Source organism: Mesoplodon densirostris, chromosome 7, assembly GCF_025265405.1.
Source record: "Mesoplodon densirostris isolate mMesDen1 chromosome 7, mMesDen1 primary haplotype, whole genome shotgun sequence".
Lineage (NCBI taxonomy): Eukaryota > Metazoa > Chordata > Mammalia > Artiodactyla > Ziphiidae > Mesoplodon > Mesoplodon densirostris.
Window position 1 is genome coordinate 57,463,446 of NC_082667.1, and position 26,667 is coordinate 57,490,112.

The 26,667-nt window shown below is 54.1% G+C and overlaps 1 protein-coding gene across 1 annotated transcript in view; it reads right to left on the reverse strand.

Annotated features, from left to right (window-relative positions):
- The window catches only part of UVRAG (UV radiation resistance associated), a 361,815-nt gene extending 338,186 nt beyond the window's left edge, over nucleotides 1-23,629 (reverse strand). The window contains 4 exon segments of the mRNA XM_060104362.1: nucleotides 8,334-8,462; nucleotides 23,076-23,480; nucleotides 23,483-23,524; nucleotides 23,527-23,629. Coding sequence (XP_059960345.1) covers nucleotides 8,334-8,462; nucleotides 23,076-23,480; nucleotides 23,483-23,524; nucleotides 23,527-23,629 — 679 coding nt within the window.
- Between the last annotated feature and the right edge of the window lie 3,038 nt (nucleotides 23,630-26,667).

Sequence of the window (26,667 nt, forward strand, 5' to 3'; positions counted from 1 at the left end):
CTGCTGTTACCTCAGCAGCTAGGGTGTGCCGGGGCTGGGGTGCTGAGTGAGCTGGCTAGGCAGGTCTTTCCCCTGCAGGGAAAACCTTCAGGATTCTGCCAGAGTTACCCACAATCCGCCAGTGTCACCAGCATGCACCAGGGCCCAGATGCCTCTGTCCTGCCAACCTAGCTTGCAGACCACCAGCAGAGGGGTCTGATAGAATGTTAACTGAAAGCCAGACCAAGCCACTTTTTATCTTGTCAGCACCTTGAGTTTGGCCCCAGAGAAGGCAGGTGCCCAGAAGACCAGTGTGGGGGACCCAGAGCAGCCAGTGGTGCAGGAGGAAGGAAACCCAGAGATCAACTTGGTCTAAACCAGCTTCATATGGGGAGACTGGACCCTGGCTTCACCCAGGGTCTGACTGCACTGCTTTTCCTGCCTCCATCCTCCAAGCCTGAGGGAAGCCTGAGGATTCGTCAAGCTTATTTCCTACAGCTCTGCTGCATAGGGACGCAGCATGCTGTGGTGGGAAGAACCCAGACTTTGAGGCAAGACAGCAACTGGAATCTTGGCTCAACCCCCTATTAGACTCATTCTGCTGTGCTACTCTCTGACCTTCAGTTTCCTCTTCTGTAAAAGCGGGATAAAATTAATACCTGCCTTACAGGGTACTGTGAGGATTAAAGGACAGACTCCTTGGGGGAAAGTGCTGGCTCCTAGAAGCCTCCCAATAAATGGAGATCCTCCCTCTCCACTCCACCTCCTCACCATCTGCCACATCCCAGGCTTCTTCTCAAACTCAGGTGCTCTCATTGTTTTCCCTGCCCCTTCAGTGCTACTTAGCTTCAGGACGGAGTTCCAGCAGCAGTGCCTCCAGAAGCCCTCCCCAAGCACTTCTGCAATTAGGGTCTCACTCTCCAGCGCCCACCAAATTTTCTGGGCCCTAATTCCCATGGCCAGGACCCCCAGTGACCTACCCATGACTGACTGAGGGAAGTGATATTTCTGTAAGAGCTTCAGAAGGAAAGAAAGCCCCTCACACCTTTTGCTATCCTTGGTTCAGCCCAGATGAACTTGGACTACCTTAGTAGTATTGCTCCTGATAAATCACTTCCTTTTTTTTTTTTTTTTTTTTTTTGGCTGCGCCTTGTGGCTTGTGGGATCTTAGTTCCTGACCAGGGATTGAACCCAGGCCACAGCAGTGAAAGTGCTGAGTCCTAACCACTGGACCACCAGGGAATTCCCAATCACTTCCATTTTAAGTTATGACTTTAATATTCACTGAAAGGCAGACAAGCAATGGCCATAATATCTGCTATTATACCTGCTCCTTACATCACCCAGGATCTCAGTATCTGAAACACCTTTTAGATCCAAATGCTAGAACAACTCTTGTTTCCCCAAGGAATAAACAAACTTCTTCCTTTCCCAAAATGAGGACCAATAACTAGCATGTTTCCCTTTTTGCTTTGGCTGCCAGGAAGCTCATAGGTGACCATGAAGCTCAACCACTGCAACTCTGTTGACGCTTATGGGTGAAATACTTACATACTTTCCCCGAAGTCCTGATTTTTCTTTTTACCTGGTATAGCATTATACGTATCCTAAATTGCCTCAAATCCTGCATAAAGTGGGGTAGAGTATCAACAGATGCTCATAGTGGGAGACGTCACATGCTTCATCCCAGCACATGCGGTCACTGTGCATGGGTAGGTTAAGCCTTGAAGTCAGATTTCCCATCCATTCCCACCCTCCCAAGATAACACCCACAAGTCTTTACCTGGATGGGAAAGTAGTCTCGAAAGTAGCGCCACACAGCCCAGTTTCGGACCCACTGTGACCTCCTGCCACCTTCCAGGGAACAAAATACAGTGTTGGGAAGGAGTAGGAGTGGGAGAGAGAGATGTGCAGGCAGAGTCAGTGTGAACCCCTGAGCTAGGTGACCGGCGCCCTATGCAGCATCCTCCTCCCTCCCCCTGGGCCCCTTTCCAAGTTCATTCCCTCATGTTTTGCAAACCCTGGATTGAGTGTGAACTCCGTGAGGACCACTATGTGACATTAGAGCCACTATTAACCTCCCCCCTCCCCCCTATCCAGAACCACAGCCTGGCTTAGCCCAACGCTATTCACATAGTAGGTGCTAAGTAAAAAAGGGGCAGCACCCATGGCGAGGTGCAGTAGGGAGTGTCCCGAGGGCGAGGGGGTGGGGCGGGGGGACTCGTGCTCTTACCTTTCTTGGGAGTGTTCCAGTCAAACACCAGCCAGGTGAAGTAGAGCACAGCAATGAGCCAGCAGTCGGTGCAGAACGTGTACATGAGGATGACGCTGCAGGTCACTCCTGGGGGAGGCAGAAGGCTCCCGGTCAGGCCTGTCCTCCCCGGGTGGGCTTCAGTCCCCTCTGGGCATGGGGTCACCAAGTGACTGAGTGCTTACCATGGCACTAAGCTAGGCACAGCTGGGGCCCTGGGCAGAGGGGGCCCACAGCCACGGCAGGGGGCGGGGCAGGGGGGCAGGGGAGGAGCCGGCTCACGGGGACACAAGCCTCATCTCCTAGGCTCTGATGGGCTGTCCCAGCCTCGAGGGGCACGTGGGCTCCATGTCCTCTGGGCAGCAGTGCCAGAGGTGGTGGATGTCTTGTGAAGCTGTCCTTAGAGCTGTTCTTTCTGCCCCTCCTGGCATGTTCTCCCCACCCGAGTGTCCAGCATAGTGACTGTGGATGAGGGGAGGGACCTGCCAAGTGCCTCTGTGTCTCAGGACTTGGGCTGAGTCACTGTCTCAAGTGTGGGGCAGCGTGACTTTTACCCCATTTTAGAGAGGAGAACACTGAGGCTCTAGGGGGAGGTAACTTGCCCAAGGTCACCCAGCAGGAATGAGGCTGAGCCAGGATTCAAACTCAAGTCTGACTATTAAGTCCAAAATCTGCACCAGGCCTTAGAGATTCACTAAAAATTAGAAGCCCTAGACTGCCCCTGGAGGGACCTGGGAGAGTGGGATTCCTTCCCCAGGAGGAGGGCTGGCCCCCTTCCAATATAACCAAGCACCAGGCAGTCCTAGGCCAAAGCCCAGAGCCCATCAGTCCCTCTCTCAAAACCCCCAGCAGGACACTTGAAGACTCCCTGGGGCCAGCTTCCAGTGGTCCCTTTATTCTGGGCCTGCCGGCCATAAGGTTGAATAACCTGGCCAGAAAGCCCTCATCAGAGCTTCTATCCTTCCAATTTTTTACTGAGCCTTCAAGGCTAAGCTCAGACCTCACCTCAGGAACTGTTCTCCAGTATCATACTATCCTCCCCCACAGACCTCTCACCTCTGAATTCTCCACACTAGCGGGGTCACATCTTCTTTGCCCCCTGTCACTTAGCACAGGACCAGGGGCAACAGGTACTCATGCTTGGGAGAGGCATGGCCTCCGTCCAGCATCCCCTCCACTGCGTAGGAAGGGAAGCCAGCCCTGGTTGTAGGCACACCCTCTGGTGGGCGCTGCACCAGTCACGGGTGCTCTAGGGCTGCCTGGCTTTGGATTCCATGCTCTCTTCTTCCCAACGTGCTCAGCCTCCTCTGGTTTCCCGAGGGAGAGGGGAGGGCCGGACACAGACACTCCATGAAGCTAAGGGCAGGAAAATGGTGGTCCCTTGTCATCCACAACGTGGTCCTATTCTAAGCCTCTGAGCTAGCCTCTCCCCAAGGTAGCTAAAAGTGGTACAACTGTCTTGGGAGAGGCAGTGAACATAGAGTGGCCAGGTGTCCAGTTTTTCAGGACCAGCTTAGGAGTGTGACGTCACAGATGGGGAAGGTGAGTCTCCAGGGAAGCATTTGCAGCCTGTAAAACCCTGTTAAAGGCAAACTGTGAAGTACTTGAGGCAGCTTGGTGAATGGCTATGACTAAGTTAAGACCACTTACAAAGTCACTCACATTGTTGAGCAGTTTGTCTCTGGTCCCCATTCTTAGGCCTAGAAAAGGGGTCACAAGCCCCATAGACTCCACAGGTATCCAAGCGCCTTCAGCGGCTAGATGGATGCTCCAGGTGGGCCTGGGCAGGGCCATGAGGTTCAGGCTAGGGTCTGAGCAGCCTGGAAACCTAGCTGCCATCAAACGCCTAACTCTGGCTGAGGGGTAGCGGGATCAGAGGGGACAGAGCCCCAGGCTGCACTGCCCAGATGCCTGGGCTCTCTGGGAAGGTGGGAGTCCCTACCCACTGTCCTCACTCTGGTGCTAAGGCAGCCTGGGAGGAGGAAAGAGAACAGATGGAGAGTCCAGAGACTGCATTCTAGTTCTGGACTTTCTCAGCTGGGGGGCCCCGCTCCCTCTCACCCCTGTGTGTCCACAGCCCCTATCATCTGTCTCATCGTTATCTGCGTCCCCCATTAGACTCCTTCCAGCAGACGGTCCTTCAGCCCCTGAGCTCCTTGGGAGCTGGAACCAGGTCAGATGAACTTCTCCAGCCCTAGCAACCAACACAGGAAAGGTTTATTGAGCAAAAATGAATTACACCCACCAAACAACCTGCCTTTCTCAGAGTCTAATCCCAGTCCTCTGAACAGTGGGCTCCTTGATCTATCCCTGTAGATCATGCGGCTGCAGCAGGAACCAAACCCCTGGGGCCAGGAGATGCAAACAACTTCTGGCTCCACATGCGGATGGTTCAGGACCCACCTTTACAATCACCCCACCCCACACATCATGGTCAAGCTGATGATTCAAAACTCTGCTCCCCAAGGCCCGTTAGCGGGCAGCCTATGGCTGCTCACTGCAGGGACGCAGCAGTGGAGCCCAGGAAGAACATGGACATGCTCTCCATGAAGCCGGGGCCCTGCCGCTCACTGGCCACAGCCCATCCCTGAGCCTCGATTTCCAACAGGGTATTGGGAGGACGACATGAGATAGTGTGTGAAGAGGACTTAACACAAAGATAAGTGTCCAACCTGGAGATCCATGGACTTGGATGGGGAAAAAAACCAACATCTTAATTTTCACCCATCTCTTATAGAAATGTAATGTTTCCTTCATTTATGAATGTACCAGACCACAGTAGTCTTAGCAGCAGCCCCTGTAGGCAGTGACGCCAATAGAAACCAAAAGTGTTTCCGTATCACATTTATGGCAGTTGGGGATATCTTGAAAAATCATTTATTCTCATCACTAAAGAATTATAGTGGGGGCTTCCCTGGTGGCGCAGTGGTTGGGAATCTGCCTGCCAATGCAGGGGACACGGGTTTGAGCCCTGGTCTGGGAAGATCCCACATGCTGCGGAGCAACTAAGCCCGTGAGCCACAACTACTGAGCCTGCGCGTCCGGAGCCTGTGCTCCGCAACAGGAGAGGCCACGACAGTGAGAGGCCCGCGCACAGCGATGAAGAGTGGCCCCCGCTCGCCGCAACTGGAGAAAGCCCTCGCACAGAAACGAAGACCCAACGCAGCCAAAAATAAATAAATAAATTTATTAAAAAAAAAAGAATTATAGTGGGATTTCCCTGGTGGCACAGTGGTTAAGAATCCGCCTGCCTGGGCTTCCCTGGTGGCACAGTGGTTGAGAGTCCGCCTGCTGATGCAGGGGACACGGGTTCGTGCCCCGGTCCGGGAAGATCCCACATGCCACGGAGCGGCTAGGCCCGTGAGCCATGGCCACTGAGCCTGCGCGTCCGGAGCCTGTGCTCTGCAACGGGAGAAGCCACAACAGTGAGAGGCCCGCGTACAGCAAAAAAAAAAAAAAAAAAAAAAAGAATCCGCCTGCCAATGCAGCGGACACAGGTTCGGTCCCTGGTCCAGGAAGATCCCACGTGCCGCGGAGCAACTAAGCCCGTGCGCCACAACTACTGAGCCTGCGCTCTAGAGCCCGCGCTCTAGAGCCCGTGAGCCACAACTACTGAGCCCGTGTGCCGCAACTACTGAAGCCCGCATGCCTAGAGCCCATGCTCCACAACAAAGACAAGCCACCACCATGAGAAGCCCGCACACCGCAATGAAGAGTAGCCCCTGCTCGCCGCAACTGGAGAAAGCCTGTGCGCAGCAACAAAGACCCAATGCAGGCAAAAAAAAAAAAAAAAAGAATTATAGTAATGATTATGCCTGCTACTAGACCTTTTTATTCAACGTAATAACAAAAAAGAATGTGTCACTATATGTGGAATTCGATGTCTTAATGTGTACGTATTTATATTTTAATACCATTGATTTCCTTTGAAATCCAGTGTACTTTGTAGTACACATTTAAAAACTCTGAATAAGGTTTATAGTCTTTACCAGAATACCAGAGGGATCCGTGGCACAAAAATGGAGGAGAGTCACTTTGTTCGAGAGGGAGGCCCATGGGGCCACAGCAGCCTTTGCAACTCCAGGCGAGTGCCTGCCAGTAGATTTGGGTGGCAGCGGGAGCGAGTGGCCAGGGCTGCTCAGGACAATAATTAGCAGCAGCTCAGCACACCTGCTCATCCAAGCAGGCTTGGCTCCCACCTACACAAGGGCTCGGGAAGATGCTGGGCCGGTCTCTGGGCTGTGGTTAGGCTCAATCGATTATTAACCTACAGCTTGGGGCCAGTCCCTGCCGCGTGCTGTATTGGTTGGGGTTCTACCAGCTGCTCAGCTCCCCATCAGCCAAGCTCTGACTCACTAAGACAGTGGGATAGTGGTGGCTTCTGGGTGCAAATGCGGACTAAGGGAGGTGGTACAGCAGACTAGGCAGGGGCTTGGAGGCTGGAGTCCATGGGGTCTTGTTCTGGTCCCATTACTTCCTTCTCATGTCATTCTGGGCTAGGCTCTTCCCTCACTGGATCCCTGCTTCTTATCTGAAAATGGAGGGGTTACACGGTGCTCTCTACTCCGGGATTCTAAAAATTGGCCAAGCAGGCCAAGTTGGAGGTTGGAGCCCTCAGGGAGCCAGTTTAATTTGCTCTGTTCCCTAGACCAGTGTTTCTTTATCTTGTTGAGGCCCATATGCCTCTGAAAAAATCTGAGGACAGTGATTGTCCTTCACCCCAGAAAAATGTGAACATACTTTCACATATAATTTTGCTCCTAATTTTAGGGGTTCACGGAACCCCCTAAAGCCCGCTCTTGGGCCTCAAGGTGAAGACTGGCTATTTCAGACCAGGTCCACTAATTCCGGACTCCCTGGTGAGTGCTCTGGGCTTCTGATTAATCCTTAACTCTGCCTCTGAATGAGCTTCACCATCTAGGAGAGTCACGGAACTTCTGTGAGTCCCTATTTCCTCACCTGTGAAGTGGGAAGTCAAGGAAAGACAGACACATCACGGGCCTGGTCCACTGAGGGGGCTCTATAAATAGCAACCCCTGTCCCATCCCTCTGCCCTGCCAAGGGAGAGAGGGGCAGCCTCTGCCCCGGAAATGTGGTCTCAGAGGCCCCCATGCCTACTGGGAGGACGCGGCTCAGCACTGACACGGTAATTCCTGATGATCCCCATTGGCCTGAACGACCCTGAAGAGTGGGCCGCCCCGAGAGACTCACTCACAGGCTCTGGAATGTACTCTACAATGCTCAGCAGCAGGTTTGTCTGCCCTGAGGTGCTGGGGAAGTCACTTATTATGCTGAGGACGCTGGGGCCTGGGGAAGAGGAGAGGCTGCTGGGAGAGCAGGGCCTGGTCCAGGCCAGGGGCCCTTTCCTCCTCCTGGACAACGTACAGTACCCTGACCCCGGTCTGGATGGCAACCCAGGGGACGGGGGCACCCACCTGGACCTGCAGGAGAAGCAACCGAAGCACTGACGTGGGAGGTGTTGAGAGAGAGAAGGAGAAGCCTTGAATGGGCTGCAGGAAGCAGCTGGGGACTGTGCTCAGCAGAGGGTAGATGAGGCCTAGGAGGGGGCTCTGAGGGCGCTTCCCAACAGCAGCTCCCTACACTGGGGGCCCACCACGCCCTGGCCCCGTGCGACATGTGAGACAGTGTTTCCCTCACATTCAAAATGAGGAAACTGACTTTCAGGGAGTTCAAGGAACCTGTGTAAAGTCATAGAGCTTGCTTGTGGTGGAGTCAGGACTCAATCCCAGGACCACACCACCCTAAGGCAAAGCAACATACCTGTGCGAAAATGTCTGCTGGGAGGCAGGGCAGCATGTGGGAACAGCACACGCTTTGGGGGTCCTATAGACCTGGACCCAAATCTGTGTGACTTTGGACAAGTTACTTACCTTCTCTGAGACTTGGGCTTTCTATCTATAAAATGGGAAGCATATCACCACCTCCCAGTGAATCCTGGTGAGTCCTCATGCATGCCTGGGGTAGAGTACTTGATAGGGGACCCAAAAGGTGGTAGGTGGGAGGGTGCTTTTACCCCTCACCTCTCCAACATCTGTTGGGGAGGTGGCCCCTGCCTGCCCTCACCCTCTAAGCCCCGGCTTACCCAGCACGAGGAAAGACAGGACCCACTGGAGTACCGAGATGACCTGTAGCTGCTTTTCCACCTTGGACCTATTGAGCCAAGTGATGGAGAAGAGGTCCTGGAGGGCGGAGAGGATGCTGGAGCCAGTGCCTGCGACAGAAGAGAGATGTCAGCCTGTCCACCCTTCCCTCCAGCCTCAGCGTCCCCATCATCAAGCTATCTCCCACAGACACCTTCCTAGACATGAGAGGAGCACGGGCCAACACATCAAACAGATCTGGACTCACATCCCAGCCCTGCCACACAACAGTTTTGTATTGATAATTCTGGGCTGTTCACATGCTTCGCTTCCCTGAGCCCCAGTTTCTATATATACCCAATGGGAATGATGTCCCCCCTCAAAGGGTCATTTTGGAGAATAGGGTATCCAAAGAGGCTAGGGGGAGGCTTGCCATAGTTGCCAGTTTTCTTCCCTCCCCTTCACCCCAATCAAACTCCTGTCTTTATCCTTTATCTGGATCTAGTACAAATATTTAATCTTTGCTCTCTGTGTCTGTGAGGCCAAGGACAGAGGGCCAACATCCAACCTGCAATGTTTTTTTCCTCCAAGTGTACTTTGCGCACCCCCAATCCTTGACCCACGCCCCACCCCAGTATCTCCAGGACTAATACCCTTTCCCAGTGAGCTGAGCCCTCCTGCCCCACCGCCAACGCCACCGATACCACCTTCACAGGGATTCACACTTTGAGCTTCACCTCAGTGCCCAAAGCTTGGGGCCCGGAGAGGAGCCAGCCAGGAACCTCTGCTTCCAGTGGCCAGTGAGCTTTGGGACACTGAGGGCTGCAATTCTGTTTGCTACCAAGCAAGTGCCAAGCCTATAAGTTAGGACAAGATGTGCCCAGTTAATTGGCTCTGTGGCCGTGGCCCCAGGATGACGTGGCTCTGTGGCCATGGCCCCAGGATGACGTCCTGGACTCCAGCGGCTGATGGGTAGAGGGACCGGAAAGCCTGGTGATTGCAGGAGAGGCAGCGCTGGGGAAGAGCACGGGCGAGGCTCCTGACATACCCCATTCCTTCCAGCAGCTGGACCAAAGGAGTGCCCTCCTTCAAACCTCCACATGTGCTGAGCCCCAACTGCACGCCCTTTGCTCAGCACATCTTCACTGAGTGCCTACCTACCGTGTGCTGGTCAAACATTCCTTCACATGACCCACTCTGCCAGGCCCCCCGCTGAGTCACAATCTTGTCCTTGAAGATCTCGTGACCTTTCACCCTGGCCTACTGCGGAAGTGGGAGGGCGAGCGGTATAAGGGCTTACATTCAAGCCCTTGTGCTTCTTCAAAATCTGTATTTCAACAAGGTTACAGCAGAGATTAGAAAGGGACACAACCCTCATCTGCTGAAAGTTAACAATTACTTTGACTTTCGGGAAGCATGTAAATAACACCAGGCCTCAAGGCAGACACATCAGTCCTGTCCCCTTCACCTGGTCTAATGGAGCAGAAGGAGGGGGCTTGGCATGGCAGAAGGGTCGGATTCCAGCACCAACCGTGGTTCCACTCACTATGCGACTTCAGGCAAGACCTCGAGGGCGCACAGCCATATCCCCAGGGCATGGCACATACTGGGTGCTCAGTAGCATCTACCGCTCCACAGGACACCTGGGGCGGAGGTGGTAGTATGTGAATTCACCAAAGCAAATGAATAGGCTGGGCTACACAGGCATGCCAGGGGGTTAGCACATAACTGCTCCTTCGCCCTCTACGTAAATATCCTACCATCACAGCCATTTCTACCTTCACACTTTTCCAACACCCCATCCTGGAGCCCGAGGGTCCTCTGGGGTCATCTGGTACAGCCCAACTGAACATTTGGGGAGGCTGAGGACAGGAGCACTGACTTGTCTAGGGTTACCTAGCCAGGGCCAGAACCCAGGATCCCTGTCCCCTGCTCAGGGTACAGCAGGTCCAAGGGTGGCCTGTGCTCAGAAGTGGGGAGAGTGTACTGGGTGAGTACAGGTGGGAAGGAAGTGAGGTCAAGAATAGGCCTGAACCCCAATCCAAGGGCCGGCCTGCCAAGTCATTCCCTAGCCACTGGGAATGTGCGGGATGAAGGGAAGCAGGGGCCATGGTAGGCGAGTCCCTGCCCTGGGTCTGGGGCAGGCTGGGTGCCTTGGCTGCAGAGAGGATAGAAGGTTCTCCAGCACCTTCCTACTCCGAGTCTGGTCTTGGAGCTGTTTAGAAATGCAGGGCCCCAGCCTGGATCTACTGAACCAAAATCTGCATTTTAATAGGACACTCAGTCCAAAGTCTTAGGTAGGGTAAGCTTGGGGTGGGGGAAGGATGCAGGGAGGAGGAGCTGGGGGCCTCCACCTTCTACTGGGCAGGGAAAAAAGGTGATGGAAGGAAAGGCATCAGACATTGTCTCATCTGACCACTTCCTACTGCAAACAGGACCCCGAAGATTGCTTGAGGAATGTTTGAGGAGTGCTCAGAGAAAGGGCTCACTGTCTAGCCCCTGCCTTTGGGTCAGGACCAACCAACTGGTTGCACTCACTACAAAGCGCTCTCCTGCTCTGGAGGTGGGGTACACATAGTAAGTCCATATTGGTGACATATCCCCCACTGAAACAACTGAAAAATTCTTCCTTGTTTCCTAATCCAAATCTGTCTGCTATTACAGGTCTCTCACAATTAGATAAAGTCAGGGTGCAGGAAATGTAGACTGTCTTATTCAACCGTCACCCTATTATGCACACAGAAGAAGAAGGCCTGAAGGGCTCCCACAAATCCCAGGGCAGCTTGGCCAGAGCTAGGCTTTTCCCACACTCCCCAGTCTGTCCTCCTGCCTTGGCCCAACTACCGCCCACAGCCCGCGCTGCAACCAACTAGGAAATGCAAAGTCCACTGAGGAGTGGCAGGTGTTCCTGTGGGTGGCACAGTGAGGGGGCTGCCTGGAGGGGGAGGCCGGGAGGGTGCTGCCACTCTGTGTCCCTCAGGCCTGGGCCCACTCGGCTGCCTCCTGGCCAGACCATCCCGACATGGCTGACCACAGAGCCCAGCCCTGGGAGCTGGCCTGTCCAGGATGCTGAACCACAGGCCCAGTGGAAGCCCCCTGTGGATCAAGAAATATCCAGTCATTGCTCCCCTGCCTAGAAAGTCGCTCCTTGCCTTGCCCACCTGATGACCCCCGACAATGAGATAAGGCAGCTCGTCCTTCAAAACCCAAACAGGCGAGCCTTTGGAGAGAGGTCACCTTTCCTTCTCTGGGATTATCAGGTCTAAGGCCCATGCAAGCGTGGTCCTCTAGGGCCATCTCACCAGCCCCCACCCATCTTGGAGAGAACCTGTCAGTAGATGAAGTCGGGAGGGGCCAGCAGAACAGAGAAATAAGAGAGGAATGGAGTCCTCCTTCCAGGTTCCCACAGCCCCTCACCTGGTACCGACTGCTGATTACAAGTCCACTCTCCCATCACACTGGGAGCTGCCCAAGGGCCTGGGTCTGATCCATGGCTTGGTTCCCAGTGGCCTCTCAGAGTCTGGCCCAGAGTCAACACTCAGCAAGGTTTGCTGAGCAAGAAGACAAGCAGGTCTCTGCTCTGGCTGATACTCAGGCCCTCCTCCCCAACACCTGGCTCTCTCTCTGTAGGGCTGGGTGACAGGTAGGCGGCCCGCACGGCCCATGCAGCTTCAGGGCCTCCAACGCACTTCCATAGGCACTCTGGTTCCTCACCAGTCCTGTGAGTTTGGCATCATCACTGCCATTTTGATGGTGATAAAGCCTCAGGGAAGTGACACAGCCAAGGTCACTTGGCCAGAGGGTGGCAAAGTTGGACTCAATTCAGGCCAACTTCTAGGCCTGCGTTCTGTCCCGGTGCTGCAGGTCTCCCCACGTTCCTTCTCTCTTCTCCCCAAAAGAAAGTGGGGGAAGGCTGGGAGGCGACAGGAGTAAATGCATGACCTATTTTCCTCTAGAGTGGCAGGCGAGGAGCAGGCATCTTGCACAGTAAGTTAAATGGCAGTGGGCCTTGGGGTTCCAGTCCCAGTGGTACCACCAACTCCTGTGTCACCTCGGCCAAGTCACTTCACCTCTCTGGGCTTTGCTTTCCCCATATATAAAATGGTGGTGGGGAGGATGAATTTTGTGATCTCTTTGACTGCTTGGACTCTGGTGTCCATCCTCCTGAGGATACCACCTAGAGGCTCACCAACCTGAAAGAGCCCTGGTACAGCTGCTCGGCAGATGGCAAGTGGGGCTTCAGCTGGGCACCCCCAGGTCATTGCCAGACCTCACCACTCAGCTCTCAGCATCTCCTCTGCCCCAGTTTTGGCTGGGAGAGGCCCTGCAGAAGCTGGTATAGATGCCAGTGCTGCAATCAGATGTCACCACTGCCATTACCTTCATACCCAGCCTGACTGTCCTCAAGTCCTGGGTGTGACCAGCAAGGAGCCACAGCCTGGCCAACTCTCAGCTCCAATCTGCTCTCTCGTCACCCCTCCCCCAGCCTCCGCCAGCACACTGCACTCTCTGCGCACCCTCTCAGCGCCGGTCCCACTGCAGCCAGTGTCTATTTCCTTGGTCATCCTCCTTGGCCAGCGTCTCCTGGGTTCCAGGGCTGGTACCTGATTCATCCATGTGCCCAGAGCCCAGCCAGGCCAGCGAGAGAAGGAGCTCATAGAGGTTTACTGCATGAATCAACAAATGCGTAAGTCCCAGAGGCAGCTGAAGGCCTGGATGCCCGAGTTACACTGAGCTGCCTGACGGGAAGGCCCCCAGCCCTATCACTGAGGACCCCAGAGATGGGGTGGGGGAGTGAGCCTCTCTCGCCCTCTCTGAGCATGAGTTTCCCTCACCCCACGATAAGAACAGAACCCACTTCCTACAGATGTCTTATTTTCATGAAGGAAGACGAGACGGGCCACAGAGTAACTTGACTCATTCTATGAAGAGAAACTGTCAGTAACCAATCCAAACAGCTGCTCCAGGGTACCACTGATTTCACCATTTATTTTATACAGCTCCTTTGCTCCTGGACTTGGGGAGGGCAGAGGGAGTGGAGCTGCCAGAGAGGCCCAGAGCAGCTCTCTTACCCCCAGAAAGGAACCCCCTGCCCCCATGTCTATACGGAGCTTCCCTGGCCCACAGCACTCTCTGGGAAGGTAGACAGGCAGGGATGGGCAGTCCCATTTTACAGAGATGGAAACTGAGGCAAGGTGAGGCCAAAAGATGTTAAACCACTTGTTTGAGGTCAGGGTATAGAGGAGCCAGGACTCTCAGCAGGCATTTGAGTTCTGAGTCCCTCACCATTTCCATGATGCCAGGCTCTTGAGGGCTGGTCCCCACTACACAAGCCAGTCTACACCCAGACTTCAGGAACACACCCCTGGTGAAGGGAGGGCTGCCTCTCTGTCCCAACCATGTCCCAAGTTTCATGGCGGGTGGGGATGGGCGTGTAACGCCTCTTTGCCCAACATCTGATAGTAAAGTGACCAGGCTGCACCCAGGATTGATGCAACCAGGGCTTCTTCTCGCACAGGCTTGAGGCGGCAGCGTCTGAGCCCCAGTCCCCGTAATCTGAGAAAGGGCCCTGGGCCAGCCCTGGCCCTGCATAACTCTGTGACCTGGGGCAGGTCACTTAGCCTCTCTCAGCTTTAGTTTCTCATCTGTAAAGTGAAGGTAAGAACCCCTACCTGTCAGGGTGGTTGGGAAGGTAAAAAAAATAAATAAAAATTAAAAATGCATGTACGTCCATTTGGCATCTGTTAGGTGACTGACACCTGTTAGGTGATTAGCGCTCGTCATTGCTTTTACCACTGACCAGAGTGGGAGGGGAATTGATGAGCAAACACAAAGTTTTTCAAGATGTGTGTGGTCATGAGGTTGTGTGTTTCGAGGAGAGGAAGCCGAGTGGGCGCGTTGGCCCGGGAGGCTCCAAGGAGGTGGCGAGGCCTCAGCAGGGCCTGGAAGACAAGATCTGGGAGGCGAAGAGGAGGAAAGTGGGCACTCGGGGTTGGGGGCAACTGCCGGAATAGAGACTCAGACGGAGTTACAGAGAGGCAGGCCCAAACCCAGAATGTTCAATGACCCAGGAACGGGGTTTCACATTTACCCAAAACAGATGCTGAGAATAGGAAAGATGGAAAGGGCTCAAGCAGCCCAAAGTAGGCTCCTGGAGGAGGTGGGTGGGGACAGGGATAAGCATGGAGCACTTATGAGGTGCCCAGCACTGTACCAGCCACCAGGGAAATAGCAGTGAAGGCAGCAGGTCAAGTCTCACCTGTTAGGGGGCTTAAATTCTGCTGAGGGAGAGATAAAAGACCGACACATACATGTAGGATGTAACCTCAGGCAGTGACGAGAGCTATGAAGAAAAATAAGCTAGAGGGATAGACAAGAGGATCCTCACCTGTGGAGAGGAGGCATGGAGCAAGGCTGGCTTCCCTCCATGGGGACACTGGAGCACACATGACATTCTTCGGTCGGGCCTCTGGGTGGCCCACACTGCCTCCTCTACCCTCCTTAGCTACTGGCATCCTGGGAAGGGGCTCACCAGCCTGGAGAAGGTGCAGAGGACAGGCGGACGGGCATCAGGAGAACCTGACCTCCAACTCACAGCAAGTGCAGCCTTGGTGAGTCTGAGGCTTGGTGAGCCTCAGTTTCCTTGTCTGTACAGTGGGGCTAATACCTACCTTGCCAGATTCTTAGAGGAATTAAATGAGATAATGTATAGGCAGGAGCATCATAAAAAGTAAAGACCTGGGTGAATGTGGGGTAATTACGAAGCAAGCCTGGGTTTCCTCTCCCGTCTAATGGGTTTCACAACCCCTGCCTTGCCTTGGAGCAGAGGCACTGGCGTCAGTAGACTTAGGATTCAAACCCTGGCTCTGACTGTTATTTAGTGTGAGACCCTGAAAATCACTTCCTCTGTCTAAGACTCAGCATCCTCCTTTGTTATGATCCAGAATTGTTGGGAGGAATTCAAACAACTTATGGCAAAGGGACAAACAGCGTCTGGCACCTCTGTTAGAGAGCTAGAAAGATGCCAGTGAGGTCACAGAGATGTGGACAGCCGCCAGAGGCTCCTGAGTGGGGAAGTCATCCTGCTCACGTCTGCAGCCCCAAGGATGCCACACCTGGGCCCAGCCCGACCTAAGCTCTGCCCTGGTCCAGCAGCTGCCAAGTGGACAGTGAGGAAGTCGCCCCAAGCTACTCCAGAGGGCTGGGAACAAGTCTGCACAGAGGCAGAGAGATGGACATTCTGACTCCTGGCAGACCCTTTGAGGTCCAGGAAGCTAGTCCAAGTGCCAAAGAAGTGCCACATCTTCAAGGCCAGAGGCAAGCTCTCTTCTGGGTCCCCTCCCCGCCAAGCACCCTTCAGCAGGAGTCCACACGTGTGATGATGGGGGACAGTCACGGCTCTGCAGGGTCATGCCTGTTGATCTCAGAGGCCCAGCCTTGGGTTGGGCTCCAACTAGCCCTGCACATGCAGCTGTGCCCATTCTCTGCCTTACCACATGCTCAGCCAGACCCTTCTTCCCTCTAGGAAGTCTCCCTACACTCTTGGCCCTGCCTGCCGTCCCTCCAAATACAGTCCTGTCACCTCCGGGCCCAATCTGCTCAGTCACTGAGCTCACACTTACTGGGTACCTACCAGGCCCTGAACGCTGGTCCGTCAGAGATGGGCCTCATCCTTCCTGGCCGATTCTTCCTCGGGGAAGCCCTCCTCCCCCACCCCATGTGACCCCCTCACCCTGCACTCAGCCTTTCTCATGCTGGGAGAGAGTGTGCATTTGCTCATCTGGGTCCCTGTGCCCAGCATGGGGTCAGGCACAGAGCAGATGCTTGGTCAATGTTTGCCAACTGGATGCTCGAGGGGCCTGCGATGAATAAACAGGGCCTGGACGAGAACAGAGATGATGGACCTGTGCCATGGCAGAGGGTCAAACGGGAACTTTCTGGGGAATCAGGAGGGAAAGGTCTCCTCTAGCTGGAGGGGTCGCGGTTAAAGGCAGGGGCAACAATGGAAGGTTCCAGAAGGAGGGAGAGAAGGGTGGAGGCCAAACATTAACATTCATTCAGCGAGTACTTTCTGAGTATCCTTTACAGGCTAGGCTAGGCGCTGCTCTAGGGTGGGAGCTGCTAGACCCCGCCTTGCCTCTGCTTCTTGGGCTCTTGTGGGAGGAGGAGCTCCGCCCCAGGGCTGTCCACCTCAGCTATGGCTGGGGAGACAGGGCTGTGAACAACGAGGCACAGAGGGTAAGCCAGGGCTGGGGAATCCACGGGAGGTACCCAACTGGCCTGGAGGATGCTGTCATGGATGGGTCAGGTGAGATGAGTAAGTTTGCCAGGCTGACAGGAGGGAGATGCAGGGTCAGGACCCTAGGTACTGGAGTCCCACAAATGGCACTGGAAAAGGCGTGGAAGGGAGAGAGCACACAACTTTGAGGGATTAAGTGCAAATAGTTCAACCAGGTTGAAGCATAGCAACCGTGTGAATGGGTGAAGCTAGTTGAGAATGTGCAGGGGGAGTGAGCCATGGAGGACTGGAAATGCCAGGCTGAGGAGTCCTGGGCTCCATCCTGAAAGCGGAGAAAATTGCTGCCCACCCCTTCCATTCCCTCCACCAGCTTCAGATGGTGTCTAAGGGCCCCGAGGCAAGAGCCAGCCATTCACCTGGTCCCAATCCACTGGTGATTTCTTTCCCCGAAAGACTAATAATCTCCCTGAAAGACTAATAATCTCCCCTGTTCTTTAAGTACATAACCTTAAAGCAAATTAGGTGTCCTTAAAACAGGGCCCACTGGGACATCTGACCCAAAGGTGTCCCTGGAGGACCCTGGAGGTGACTGCTGAGGACCCCAATGGCCTGCTTTCTCTGCCCCCATCTTCTGACACATTACAAAATAGCTACAGAAGTGGGAGGGGTTGCCACGGCAACACCACCAGCTTGAGGGTACGTCACCACCAAGGAGTCCTCGGAATAGGCCCTTATCACAATACATGGGCAGGCGTGGGGAGCTAGGTTCTTCTGGGGCACTTACCTGGGCCCCAAACAGGACATGAGCCCATCTTCACAAGGACAAGTTGAGGACAAGAATGAGTAGCAGGTTGACCCCCAGGATCCCACAGCCATCAGGGGCATGATCGGAATCACACTTCTGCAGCAAAGCTGGAATGAACCCAAGGGGGCTGCCTTATGCAGCCCTCCTTACTGTACAGACAAGGAGGCTGAGGCCCCAAGAGGGCAGGGTCTTGCCCAAGGTCACACGGGAAGCAGATGCAGAGTGAGTCTCCTGGCCACTAAATCTGCTCTAATAGTGAAATGAATTCACATTTCCTGCTTCTGTCGATTTGCCCAAAGGGTTTGTGTGTTCAGCTTCCTTGGGTCTGCACCATAACCTGGGCAGATATTCTCATCATGCATTTGCCCGTTTTATAGATGAGGATACTGAGACTCCTAGTCCCAAACCCTCAAAACCGCCAGCAGCAACTCCACACCCAGGAGGCTCCAGAAGTGGTAGAGGCCAAGAAACTCTGAGAGCACCAGGTGCCTCTCCCAGCAGCTCTCAAATCTCCACCCCCAACCCCTGCAAAGGGCATAGGCGAGCCACCCCAGTCCTAGATACAGCAACCTCTATCTCCCTTGTCTCTCAGCACACCAGGACCTCAGCTCAGGTTGGTAGCCCAGAGACCCTGCAGTCAGACTTTCCCTCCCACCCAAATCTCATGTCTCTATTTATGCTGGTCCCTGTACCTGAAGGTTCTTGCCTGTCTTGGTAACACCCGTTCATCTTTCAATATTCGGATTGACTGTTGCCTCTTCCGGGAAGCCTTCCCTGACCCCAGGATGATTTAGCTGCCTAACCCTCACCTCCAGGCCTCCACCCATGCTTCCTTCCCCTTCCACTATGTGGATCTCTGTGCACTGTCAGCCCCCTAGTCTCACTTCCTCAAAGGCAGGGACCATGGATTGACCTGTGTGCAGCACAGAGTCTGACACACAGAGGTGCTCCATCAATAAAGTGAAGGGCCCACACCCGAGTCCCCACTGTGAGAAGCCTTCCTGGATGTCCCAGAGCGGAGTCTGCCACTCTCCATAGTGTTGGAGGCTGTTGCACGTGTCACACAAAATGAATGACAAGGACTAACAGGCGAGTCACAAGTTAGTTTACAAAGCGCTTTCCATTCATATTAACCTAAACCCTCACATCCTTGAGAGTTTGAGATTTTCTGATCCTATTTTCCATTCAGGGGGAGTGAGATACCCAGAGCAGAAGTGAAGCCAGGGCTGGAATCCTGGCTCTCTGGCTTCTAAGCCCTGGAAGTAATGGGGGGAACTGTGGTGAGCCCCTCACCCTCGGCACTCAGCCCTGGAACCGGCTCCTCATGAGACTTTGGTGTCTCCAGAACAGGGAACAGCTGCAGGCCCAGCACCCAGCACGGGTGGGCACAGAGGAGGCCTGAGGAAGAATTGAGAAATCACACCGAAGCAAAAAGCAGGGCTTCCTGCCAAGAGGAAGGAGCAGTGCTCAGGAGGGCTGAGGTCCCATTAATGATTCATTTACTCAACAAATATTTACTGAGCACCTACTATACACCAGGCACTGTGCTAAATGCTGGGACAAACACTGAGAAAGACAGACAGGGTCCCAGTTCCCAAAGGGCTGACACTCTTCTGGGGGAGACAATCACCTAGACAGATAAGTACACGTGAGAATTTAGGTAATGAGAGGGGCTATAAAAAATAAAACAAGATGGGGCGGCTCTCCAGGTGGTGTGGTCAGAGAAGGCCTCTGAGAGGAGACTGAATGGTTGGAAGCCAGCCATGCAGTGACCTGGGCAGAGGGCAGCACATGCAAAGGCCCTGAGGTAGGACTGAACTGGTGGGAATGCTGGGGGAACAGGAAGACCCCTGGCAGTTCTAGAGCACGACATGATAGGAGACGAGGTCGTGAGGCCGTGAGGACTGCTCACAGGGGGCTCCATGGCCGCAAGGAGGAGTTTGGAAGGTTTGGAGTACGATGAGGGGCAATCGGCTGTTCCCCTGGCCTCAAAACTCTGGGGCTCGTGGTGCATGTACTCATCAAGGCAAGTTGGGGGAGCTTCCTGAAAAAGCTTGGGAAGGGGTGATCTGCCACTCCCATCATGGTCTGGGAGCGACCTACACTCATTCAAGAAACGAACACGTACAGTGGCCAGAGCCCTGCACTCAGCCCTTCACGGCTTCACCACACTTCTCTCTTGGTTTAAGGTGGCCAACGACTGGGAGATGGATCTGGATTCTAATCCTGGCATTGATAACCCTGGTCCAGTTCCTTCTCTCTGGGCCCCTCAGTATCCCATCTGTAATGTGAGAGCTGTGCCAGATGCAGCGCTCCCAGAGAGCTTTGATTTTATGACTCAAATACTTGTTGCTGAAATCAGGGGTGGGAGGATGGGGGTGGGGTAGGATTTCCACACTGGCTAGTGAATCACCTAGCCTGCTAATAAAATATTACTCTTGGCTCTCCTTTCCCAGCCCAGAAGAGCCCTCAGTAGCACAGATAGCCCCAAAGTGGCATTTGTGCATTTGGGAAAGTGGTGTATGCAAGGAAAGAAAGCTATAAAGAATTGGGGGAGGGAGGAACATGAGAATGATGTTCTCATCCTATGACTTAGGACTGGGTTAGGTGACTGTCAATCCTTAGTTCCAGAGTTAGCCTCCAACAATCCAGCCTCTTAGTTTCATCTCCTACCAAGTTCCTGCTTGCACACTTCCAGTGATGGAGAGCTCCATCCCCACCCACACCAAACCTGTTGCAATCCTCAACAGCTATCAGAAAGGATTCCTCCATTACATCAAATCTGCCCCCCATGATGCCACCCCTGTTCCTGGCCTTGCTTTTTGGAGCCTCACAGAGCAAATCAGCTCAGGGTTTTACTGGGGCTGCCACCATTTCATGCTGGGTCCTGTGGTGAACCCCGGGGATAGAGGCAGGCATCAGAGGGCTTTGACCTGAAGAGTCTCACATCCAGGGGCAAAGGCAGGGATGCGAATATGACTAACTCTGCATTCTCCACCCCTGGCACAGGTAAATCCTTTAGATATTAGAAGATACCAACAGGGACGCCTGTCTCCCCGACACTTCCAGCACACACCCACCTACCCATGCACCCAGAGCTGGTCTTTGCTTTTGGTCAGGAAACCAGACACCAAGGTATCTATTTCAATCTCACCATCACAGGTCTTCCCTTCACAGAAGCCATGGTCTCTCCTTGAATACCACCACCAACAAGGCGTTCACCACCTCCCAAGAATGGGACCTCACTGGCAGAGGCAAACCAGGCCACTGGGGAGTGTCTTCAAAGACCAAGGATGTAGAAAGCAGGTCTAATGGAGATGCCAGATAACACAAGATTTCCTTCAGCTCTCTCCCTTCCCCACCCAAGTCTTTCACCAAAGCGGAGCCCAGACACCTAAAGTAACTGTTTTGCATTTCATACCAGCCCTTGCTACATCCCATGATGGAATTGTTTGCAGCCAGTTTTTTTCTTTTTTTAATGTTTTCAAGACCTGATAACAACATGGAGAAATGCTCCTGATAGGATAGTAAGTGACTTGGTCAAAATCATTCACTGGAAGTCCTCCTGAATTACAAATCCTAGGTCAAAAATGAGGAAGTCAGGGTTGCCTGCTCCTGGAAGATAGAGCTCACAGCCTGTGGACAGCAGAGGTGAGGGAAGGGGATCTCCAGGAAGGACCACCACAGAGAGCATCCCTATCCCATTCTCTGGAGACAAAAGCATTTTTAAGAATTTTTTTTTTTTTTTTGCTGTACGCGGGCCTCTCACTGCTGTGGCCTCTCCCGTTGCGGAGCACAGGCTCCGGACACACAGGCTCCGCGGCCATGGCTCGCGGGCCCAGCCGCTCCGCGGCATGTGGGATCCTCCGGGATCGGGGCACGAACCCGTGTCCCCTGCATCGGCAGGCGGACTCTCAACCACTGCGCCACCAGGGAGGCCCCAAAAGCATTTTTAAAAGCATGAACATGGCTAGGTCCCTTCCTTCCCCTGTTATGGGCATTAAACGGCACAGTGAACAGACAAGCTCTTTTAAGTGAGAGAAGGGGCTGTCAGAGGCTGTAGGGCTGGGTGTCTGGGGCAGCTCAGGCTGCTTGTCCCGAAGATGGTGACAGCAGCTTGGTACCTCTACAAGGGCAACGAGCAGCACCCAGACCAAGAGGGGCAGATAATCACACCAAGAGTCACACGGGGAACAACGCCAATGCCCCAGACATGGTTAACCTGTGATACAGCTAGCTCCAGGGTGCTTACCTAGCAGCCACTAGAATATTATAAGTGATTTGGAGTACCAGAAGGAAATACTCATGATTTAACATTAAGAGGGAGAAAACAGGATTCAGAACTATATCTACATCACGCTTTGAACTTTATCTAAATAATGTGTACAAATAAAACTATAAAGAAATATACTAAAATGCTATTAGGAAGCTATCTTTGGATAGTCAATTAACCAGCAGTTTAAAATTTTCTTCCTGTTTTTCTATATTTTTCAAAATTCTAATAATTCATATGTTTTATTTTTATAATGAAGATGGGTCGAGTAGGCTACTGTTAGTTACTGAAGAAAAATCCTAAGTAGGAAGAGGTTCAGCAAGCAGAATAAAGACTTAGGTGGAGGGAGGGAGGATTCAAGCAAGACAGACACATAGACCAGGACAGCTGTGAGAATATCCCAGGCCCTCCTGGATTTGTATTTAATCCCCTGGCCAAGGCACCTGTTAAGAAAACCTTGGGTGGGTCATGCCTCCTCCCATCTCAGTTTCTCCAAGGACAGGTGAGAGGTGGGGGACATGGAAGGGATGCTCTTCCTTGAGTGGGAAAAGCTCTGGAGTTTGATCTCCACTCTGCCCCTGATTCACGGAGGGCCTCCGTTGCACACCGGTGGAACAGGGGCCCGGGCCACACTGGAGGGCACCCAGGGTCCTCTGCCCCACCTTCTAAGTGTGCCACGCTCACAGTTGCTGCTGAGTGGGCTCCCAAGCTTGGGCTGAAGAATGGGTGTGAGGAAGGAGACAGTGTGGGCACGCCTGTACCAGCCAGGCATGTTCCTTTTCTGGTGGCTGCTTCAGGGGATTGCAAAACCGTTGCCACTCTGCCCCATCCAGTGCCTCACAGCTTGATCCACCAGGTGAGGAGAGAGGGAGGGAACTGCCAGGGGCCAGGAGCAATGCTGGGGGTTGGAGAGGAGTTCTCAGCTATCACCCCATCTCACAGGCTGGAGGAAGAGAAGTGATGTAACAGAGGTCCCCAAAATCGATGAGTGCCAGAGGGGAGAATGCGCCCACATGACTACCATGCCAGGTTGCCTGGATCAGACCCGGTAACCATTATTCTAACCTCATCTCAGACCCAGGTGAGTTGGAGGGAAAAATGGGAGCGATGATGGGGGAGAGGGCGGCAAGCCGTCCCAAAAAGAAGAGAAGGGGGTTGGGACCTCGGCCCCCATGGCGGCCTGTCCTCCAGCAACGTGCCCCCACCTTATCAACACACTCCTGCCTGCCTTAGAGCCTTTCATCACATCCTTTCCTGAAAACCTTCTTGCAGCTGCACTGCCCCAGGAGAAAGCCCGCAAGGCCCTGCAGACCCTGGGCTGTAACAGCTCATGTCCCAGACCCTTAGCCCAGCTCCGAGAGCTCTCACGGGACAGCATGGCTCCTCAGTCAAAGCTCTCTCTCCGGTCAGCTGGGCCCGATGCTCACCTCGCAGGACCCCGGAGTAGGCGGCTATGAGGGTCTTCATGGCGAAGCCGGTGCAGTCGGCGCTCCACGTGAAGCCGCCTGACCCCGCGCTCCTGGCCCGTGCCCCGGCCGCCTGGGCCAGGGCTTCGCGCCGAGCACGGGAGCGCGGGGGCGGCTACGGCCCGGGGAGCTGGGGGTGGGCGGCCAGACGGGCCCGAACGGCGGCCGAAATTGGAGCCTTGGCCACGGCCACGGCCACGGCCACTGCGCCCGTGGCTCGGAGCGCGGCACTTTGTAACCTCATAAGGGGGCGGGGCCGACGCGGCAGGGGCGGGGTCGGCCGTTCCAACCTCTGCCGCACCAGCTCCGTTGGGATGGGGGAGCGCCGGGCTCGGCTTGGCGCGGGAGGGCTGCTCAGAGGCCCTGCTCGGCGCGGGTGCGCGGCCCGCGAAGCGGAGTCCTCCTTGCAAGGGCTGCCTGGTTATTCCTGCCGCTCCCACCGCCCGCCCCTCGCCGCACCCCCGCGGCGGTTGGTGCAGCCCGCCAGCAGGAACTTGGGCCGGGAGCCCCGGCATGGGCAGGACAGGCGGGGCCGGGCGTGGGTTTGTGTTTTCCTTTGGGCAAGGCCTCGCCTTGGCTACAGATGCTGAGGTCCCGCCTCTGATTGGTGGTTGTATCGGGCTTAGTTAGGTAGGGGTGGGCTCCTGAAGCCCTCACGCTGCCTCTCCTTTTCCATCTGTTTCTGTAGAAACTTCACAGAGAATCTATACACTGCTGAGTGCTGGGAACCCAAACCAGTCAGTCTCGGCCCTGCCCTGGGGGTGCTCACGTTAGTGAGAGGCAGCCATACGGATGCTGGCAGCAATGCTAGGGCAAGAGAGAAACCTCTGGCTATAGACCAAGAGGAGAGAGATCCTTTCCTTGGGCTGCGGGCCGGGGGCTGGGTGCACTTCCCAGAGAGATTAGTGCACAGCAGAGCTGGAATCAGACAGACCCGGAGCCCAGTTCTGGCCCTCCCTTTCTTGAACCTCAGTTTCCATATCTGTACAATGGGAACAATAACACTTATTTTGTGACGTGCTTTGAGAACTAAATGAGGTAAAGTGAAAAAATAGCCTAGTATAGTGCCAGGCACATAAAAAGTGTTCCAAAATTATTTTCATTGCCCTTTGATGAGTAGTTTTGTAAACGACGGAGGGTGTAGGGGTAAGGCATAAAGTCTTAGAAAAGGCAGCATGTTTGGGGCAGGGTTAGGGCACCTGCAGTGGCTGGAGCCCAGGCAGCTGTGGGAAATGAGGCTGGGGCTAGATCTTAGGAAGGTTCTTGACTGCCACTCTTGAGACATTAGGGGGGATAGCTTTGAGCAGGGAAATGACAGTAGTCACCTATGTTTTTAAGAATCCTCCAGCCATAGTGTGGGGAGAGGCTAGAGGCTAGAGGGCAGTGAGGAGCCTGCGGGAGGGACCCAGGTGAGAGAGAATGATCCCTGAGCTCGGATGGTGGTGGAAGGATGGAAAGAAGGCCTGGTCTGGAGAAAAGTGCAAGAGGAGGTGAGATCGACTGGAATGTGGTGGAATGAATTATTGGATGTGGAGGGTAAAGGGAGGTGTGTGGGCAAAAAGCATGTGAGTGAAGAGACGGATTCCTTGGGGACAGCTTGAGCAAGCTGGGTGTGGGCTCACCGGCGTAAGAGGAGAGGGAGTCTCTGCCGTTGAGGTCTTTACCATCTCTTCTTGTCAGAAGTCACAGTTCCAGGGCAGCATGTGACAACTGCCACTGATGGGACCTAGAAACACTGCCATTTGTTCAACCCACTCAAGGCCATAGGAGTAAACCTTGAGAAAAAGTCATGGAGCCCAGAGGCATGAGTTGGCTAAGAGTAGAAGGAAAAGCATTCCAGATAGAGAGACCAGCATGTGGTGAGGCTCTGATGCTGAAAAGGGCTTGGTGCCTTTTAGGAAACTGAGGTAAAGCTAGTGGCTTCCAGGTTTGCGGGGGACATAGGGGTCTGGTATGTGCAAAGGCTGGGAGGTTGGGACAGGTGTGATGTATTTCTGGGGAAAGAGCAGTGCAACAAGGTGGATGCTGAAGGTGCCGTGAATTCTTCAGTCCTCTCTCCAGAGGTGTTTTGGGTCCCCTTGGAAGCAAGACTCCTACTGGCCTGGAAGGACCCCAAGTCAGTGTGTGGCTTGTGCCTGCTCCAGAAGGGTCTCCTGTGGAGGAGAACTCATGGGGCTAGAACTCATGGCCCACCCACTCCCCTCATAGTATGATCTAAGGGGCAGAGCTTGGGCTGGGAGGCAGGAGGCCTGCATTCTGGCCTTTCCTGTCCCATTGACTTGCAGTGTGTCCTTCGGCAAGTCATCTTCCCAGCCCAGGTTTTAGTTTCTGCATCATGAAATGGAGGTGATGGTTCTTATCCCATATTTGAGGAGCAAATGAAACCACAGAATGTAGAAGTGTGTCACCACTGTGTTATGAAAGTAAGCTACTGAAATGGCAAGACTTTGGATCAAGACCAAGGCCCCTTTGAAACGTTCAGATCCCAGGTTCATCTACTTCCGCACATTTTTCCTGTGCACCTTCCTGGGCCCAGCTCTCATTGGGACACAGAAGGTAATCAGACATAGTCCTTGCCTTTGAGGAGCCCCAACCCAGAGATAGTGTCCCCAAGTCAGTGGTTGCAGCAATACAGCCAGGCTATGGTGCAGTGAATTGTGGGAGGCTGTGCAGAGTTCAGTCCTTTCCTCTGTGCTGTCACTGTCTGCAGTGTCTGCCTCTCCCGTGGGCCAGGAGCTATCCCGGGATCAGCAGGAACTTCATCACTCTGTGCCCCAGTGCAGGCCTGGCTCAGATTTGTGGCTCAGTTAACAGTGGACTGACCAGTGAATGAGTACAACAGAGTCATGGACAAAGTGCTATGGGGGAGCACCAAGGAGGGAATAGTAATCGAGAAGGTTGAGAGATGATGACATTTGCTGCTGGACCTGAGATGAAGAGTAGGATTCTGCCCGGCAGAAAGGAAGGAGAAGGCCTTCAGGCAGAGGCTACAGCCTGGGCAGAGGCCTGGAGGTGGGAACCATGAGCACCCTGATATGGCTGGAGGAAGGATGCTGGAAGAGGGATGCAGGCAGGGGGAGTAGGAGATCAGGCTGGAGAGGTTGACTGGACCAGATCTGAGGGGCCTTGTAATCCCACCTGGGCTTCATCCTATGGGACGGGACCGAAGGAGGAGTATGACCAGAGCACCTTGATTAGATTGGAGGGTTAGAAAGATCAGGTGGGTGGGTGGTTTGGTGGTGTGAGGGCTTGGGATGGGGCAACAACACCTAGTCCCAATTTGGGCCTTTCTCACACACATGGGAATATTCACCAAAGGATGCTGAGGCAAGTCTGAGGGCTGAGAGGGGCACTCGCTTCCTTCTGGGTCACCTCACAGAGTGACAACTCCCTCCCGTTGGTCCCCAGCTGCCTGCCCAGGGCTCCTGATTAAACAGCTTGGTCCACTTTGGCTTGGATGGAAAACCAGACCCAGAGTTAGAGTAACCCAGAGAGGATGTTTCTTGGCAGCTTTCTGTGTCCTGGGATGACTGCTCTTTCCTGCACGAGGTGG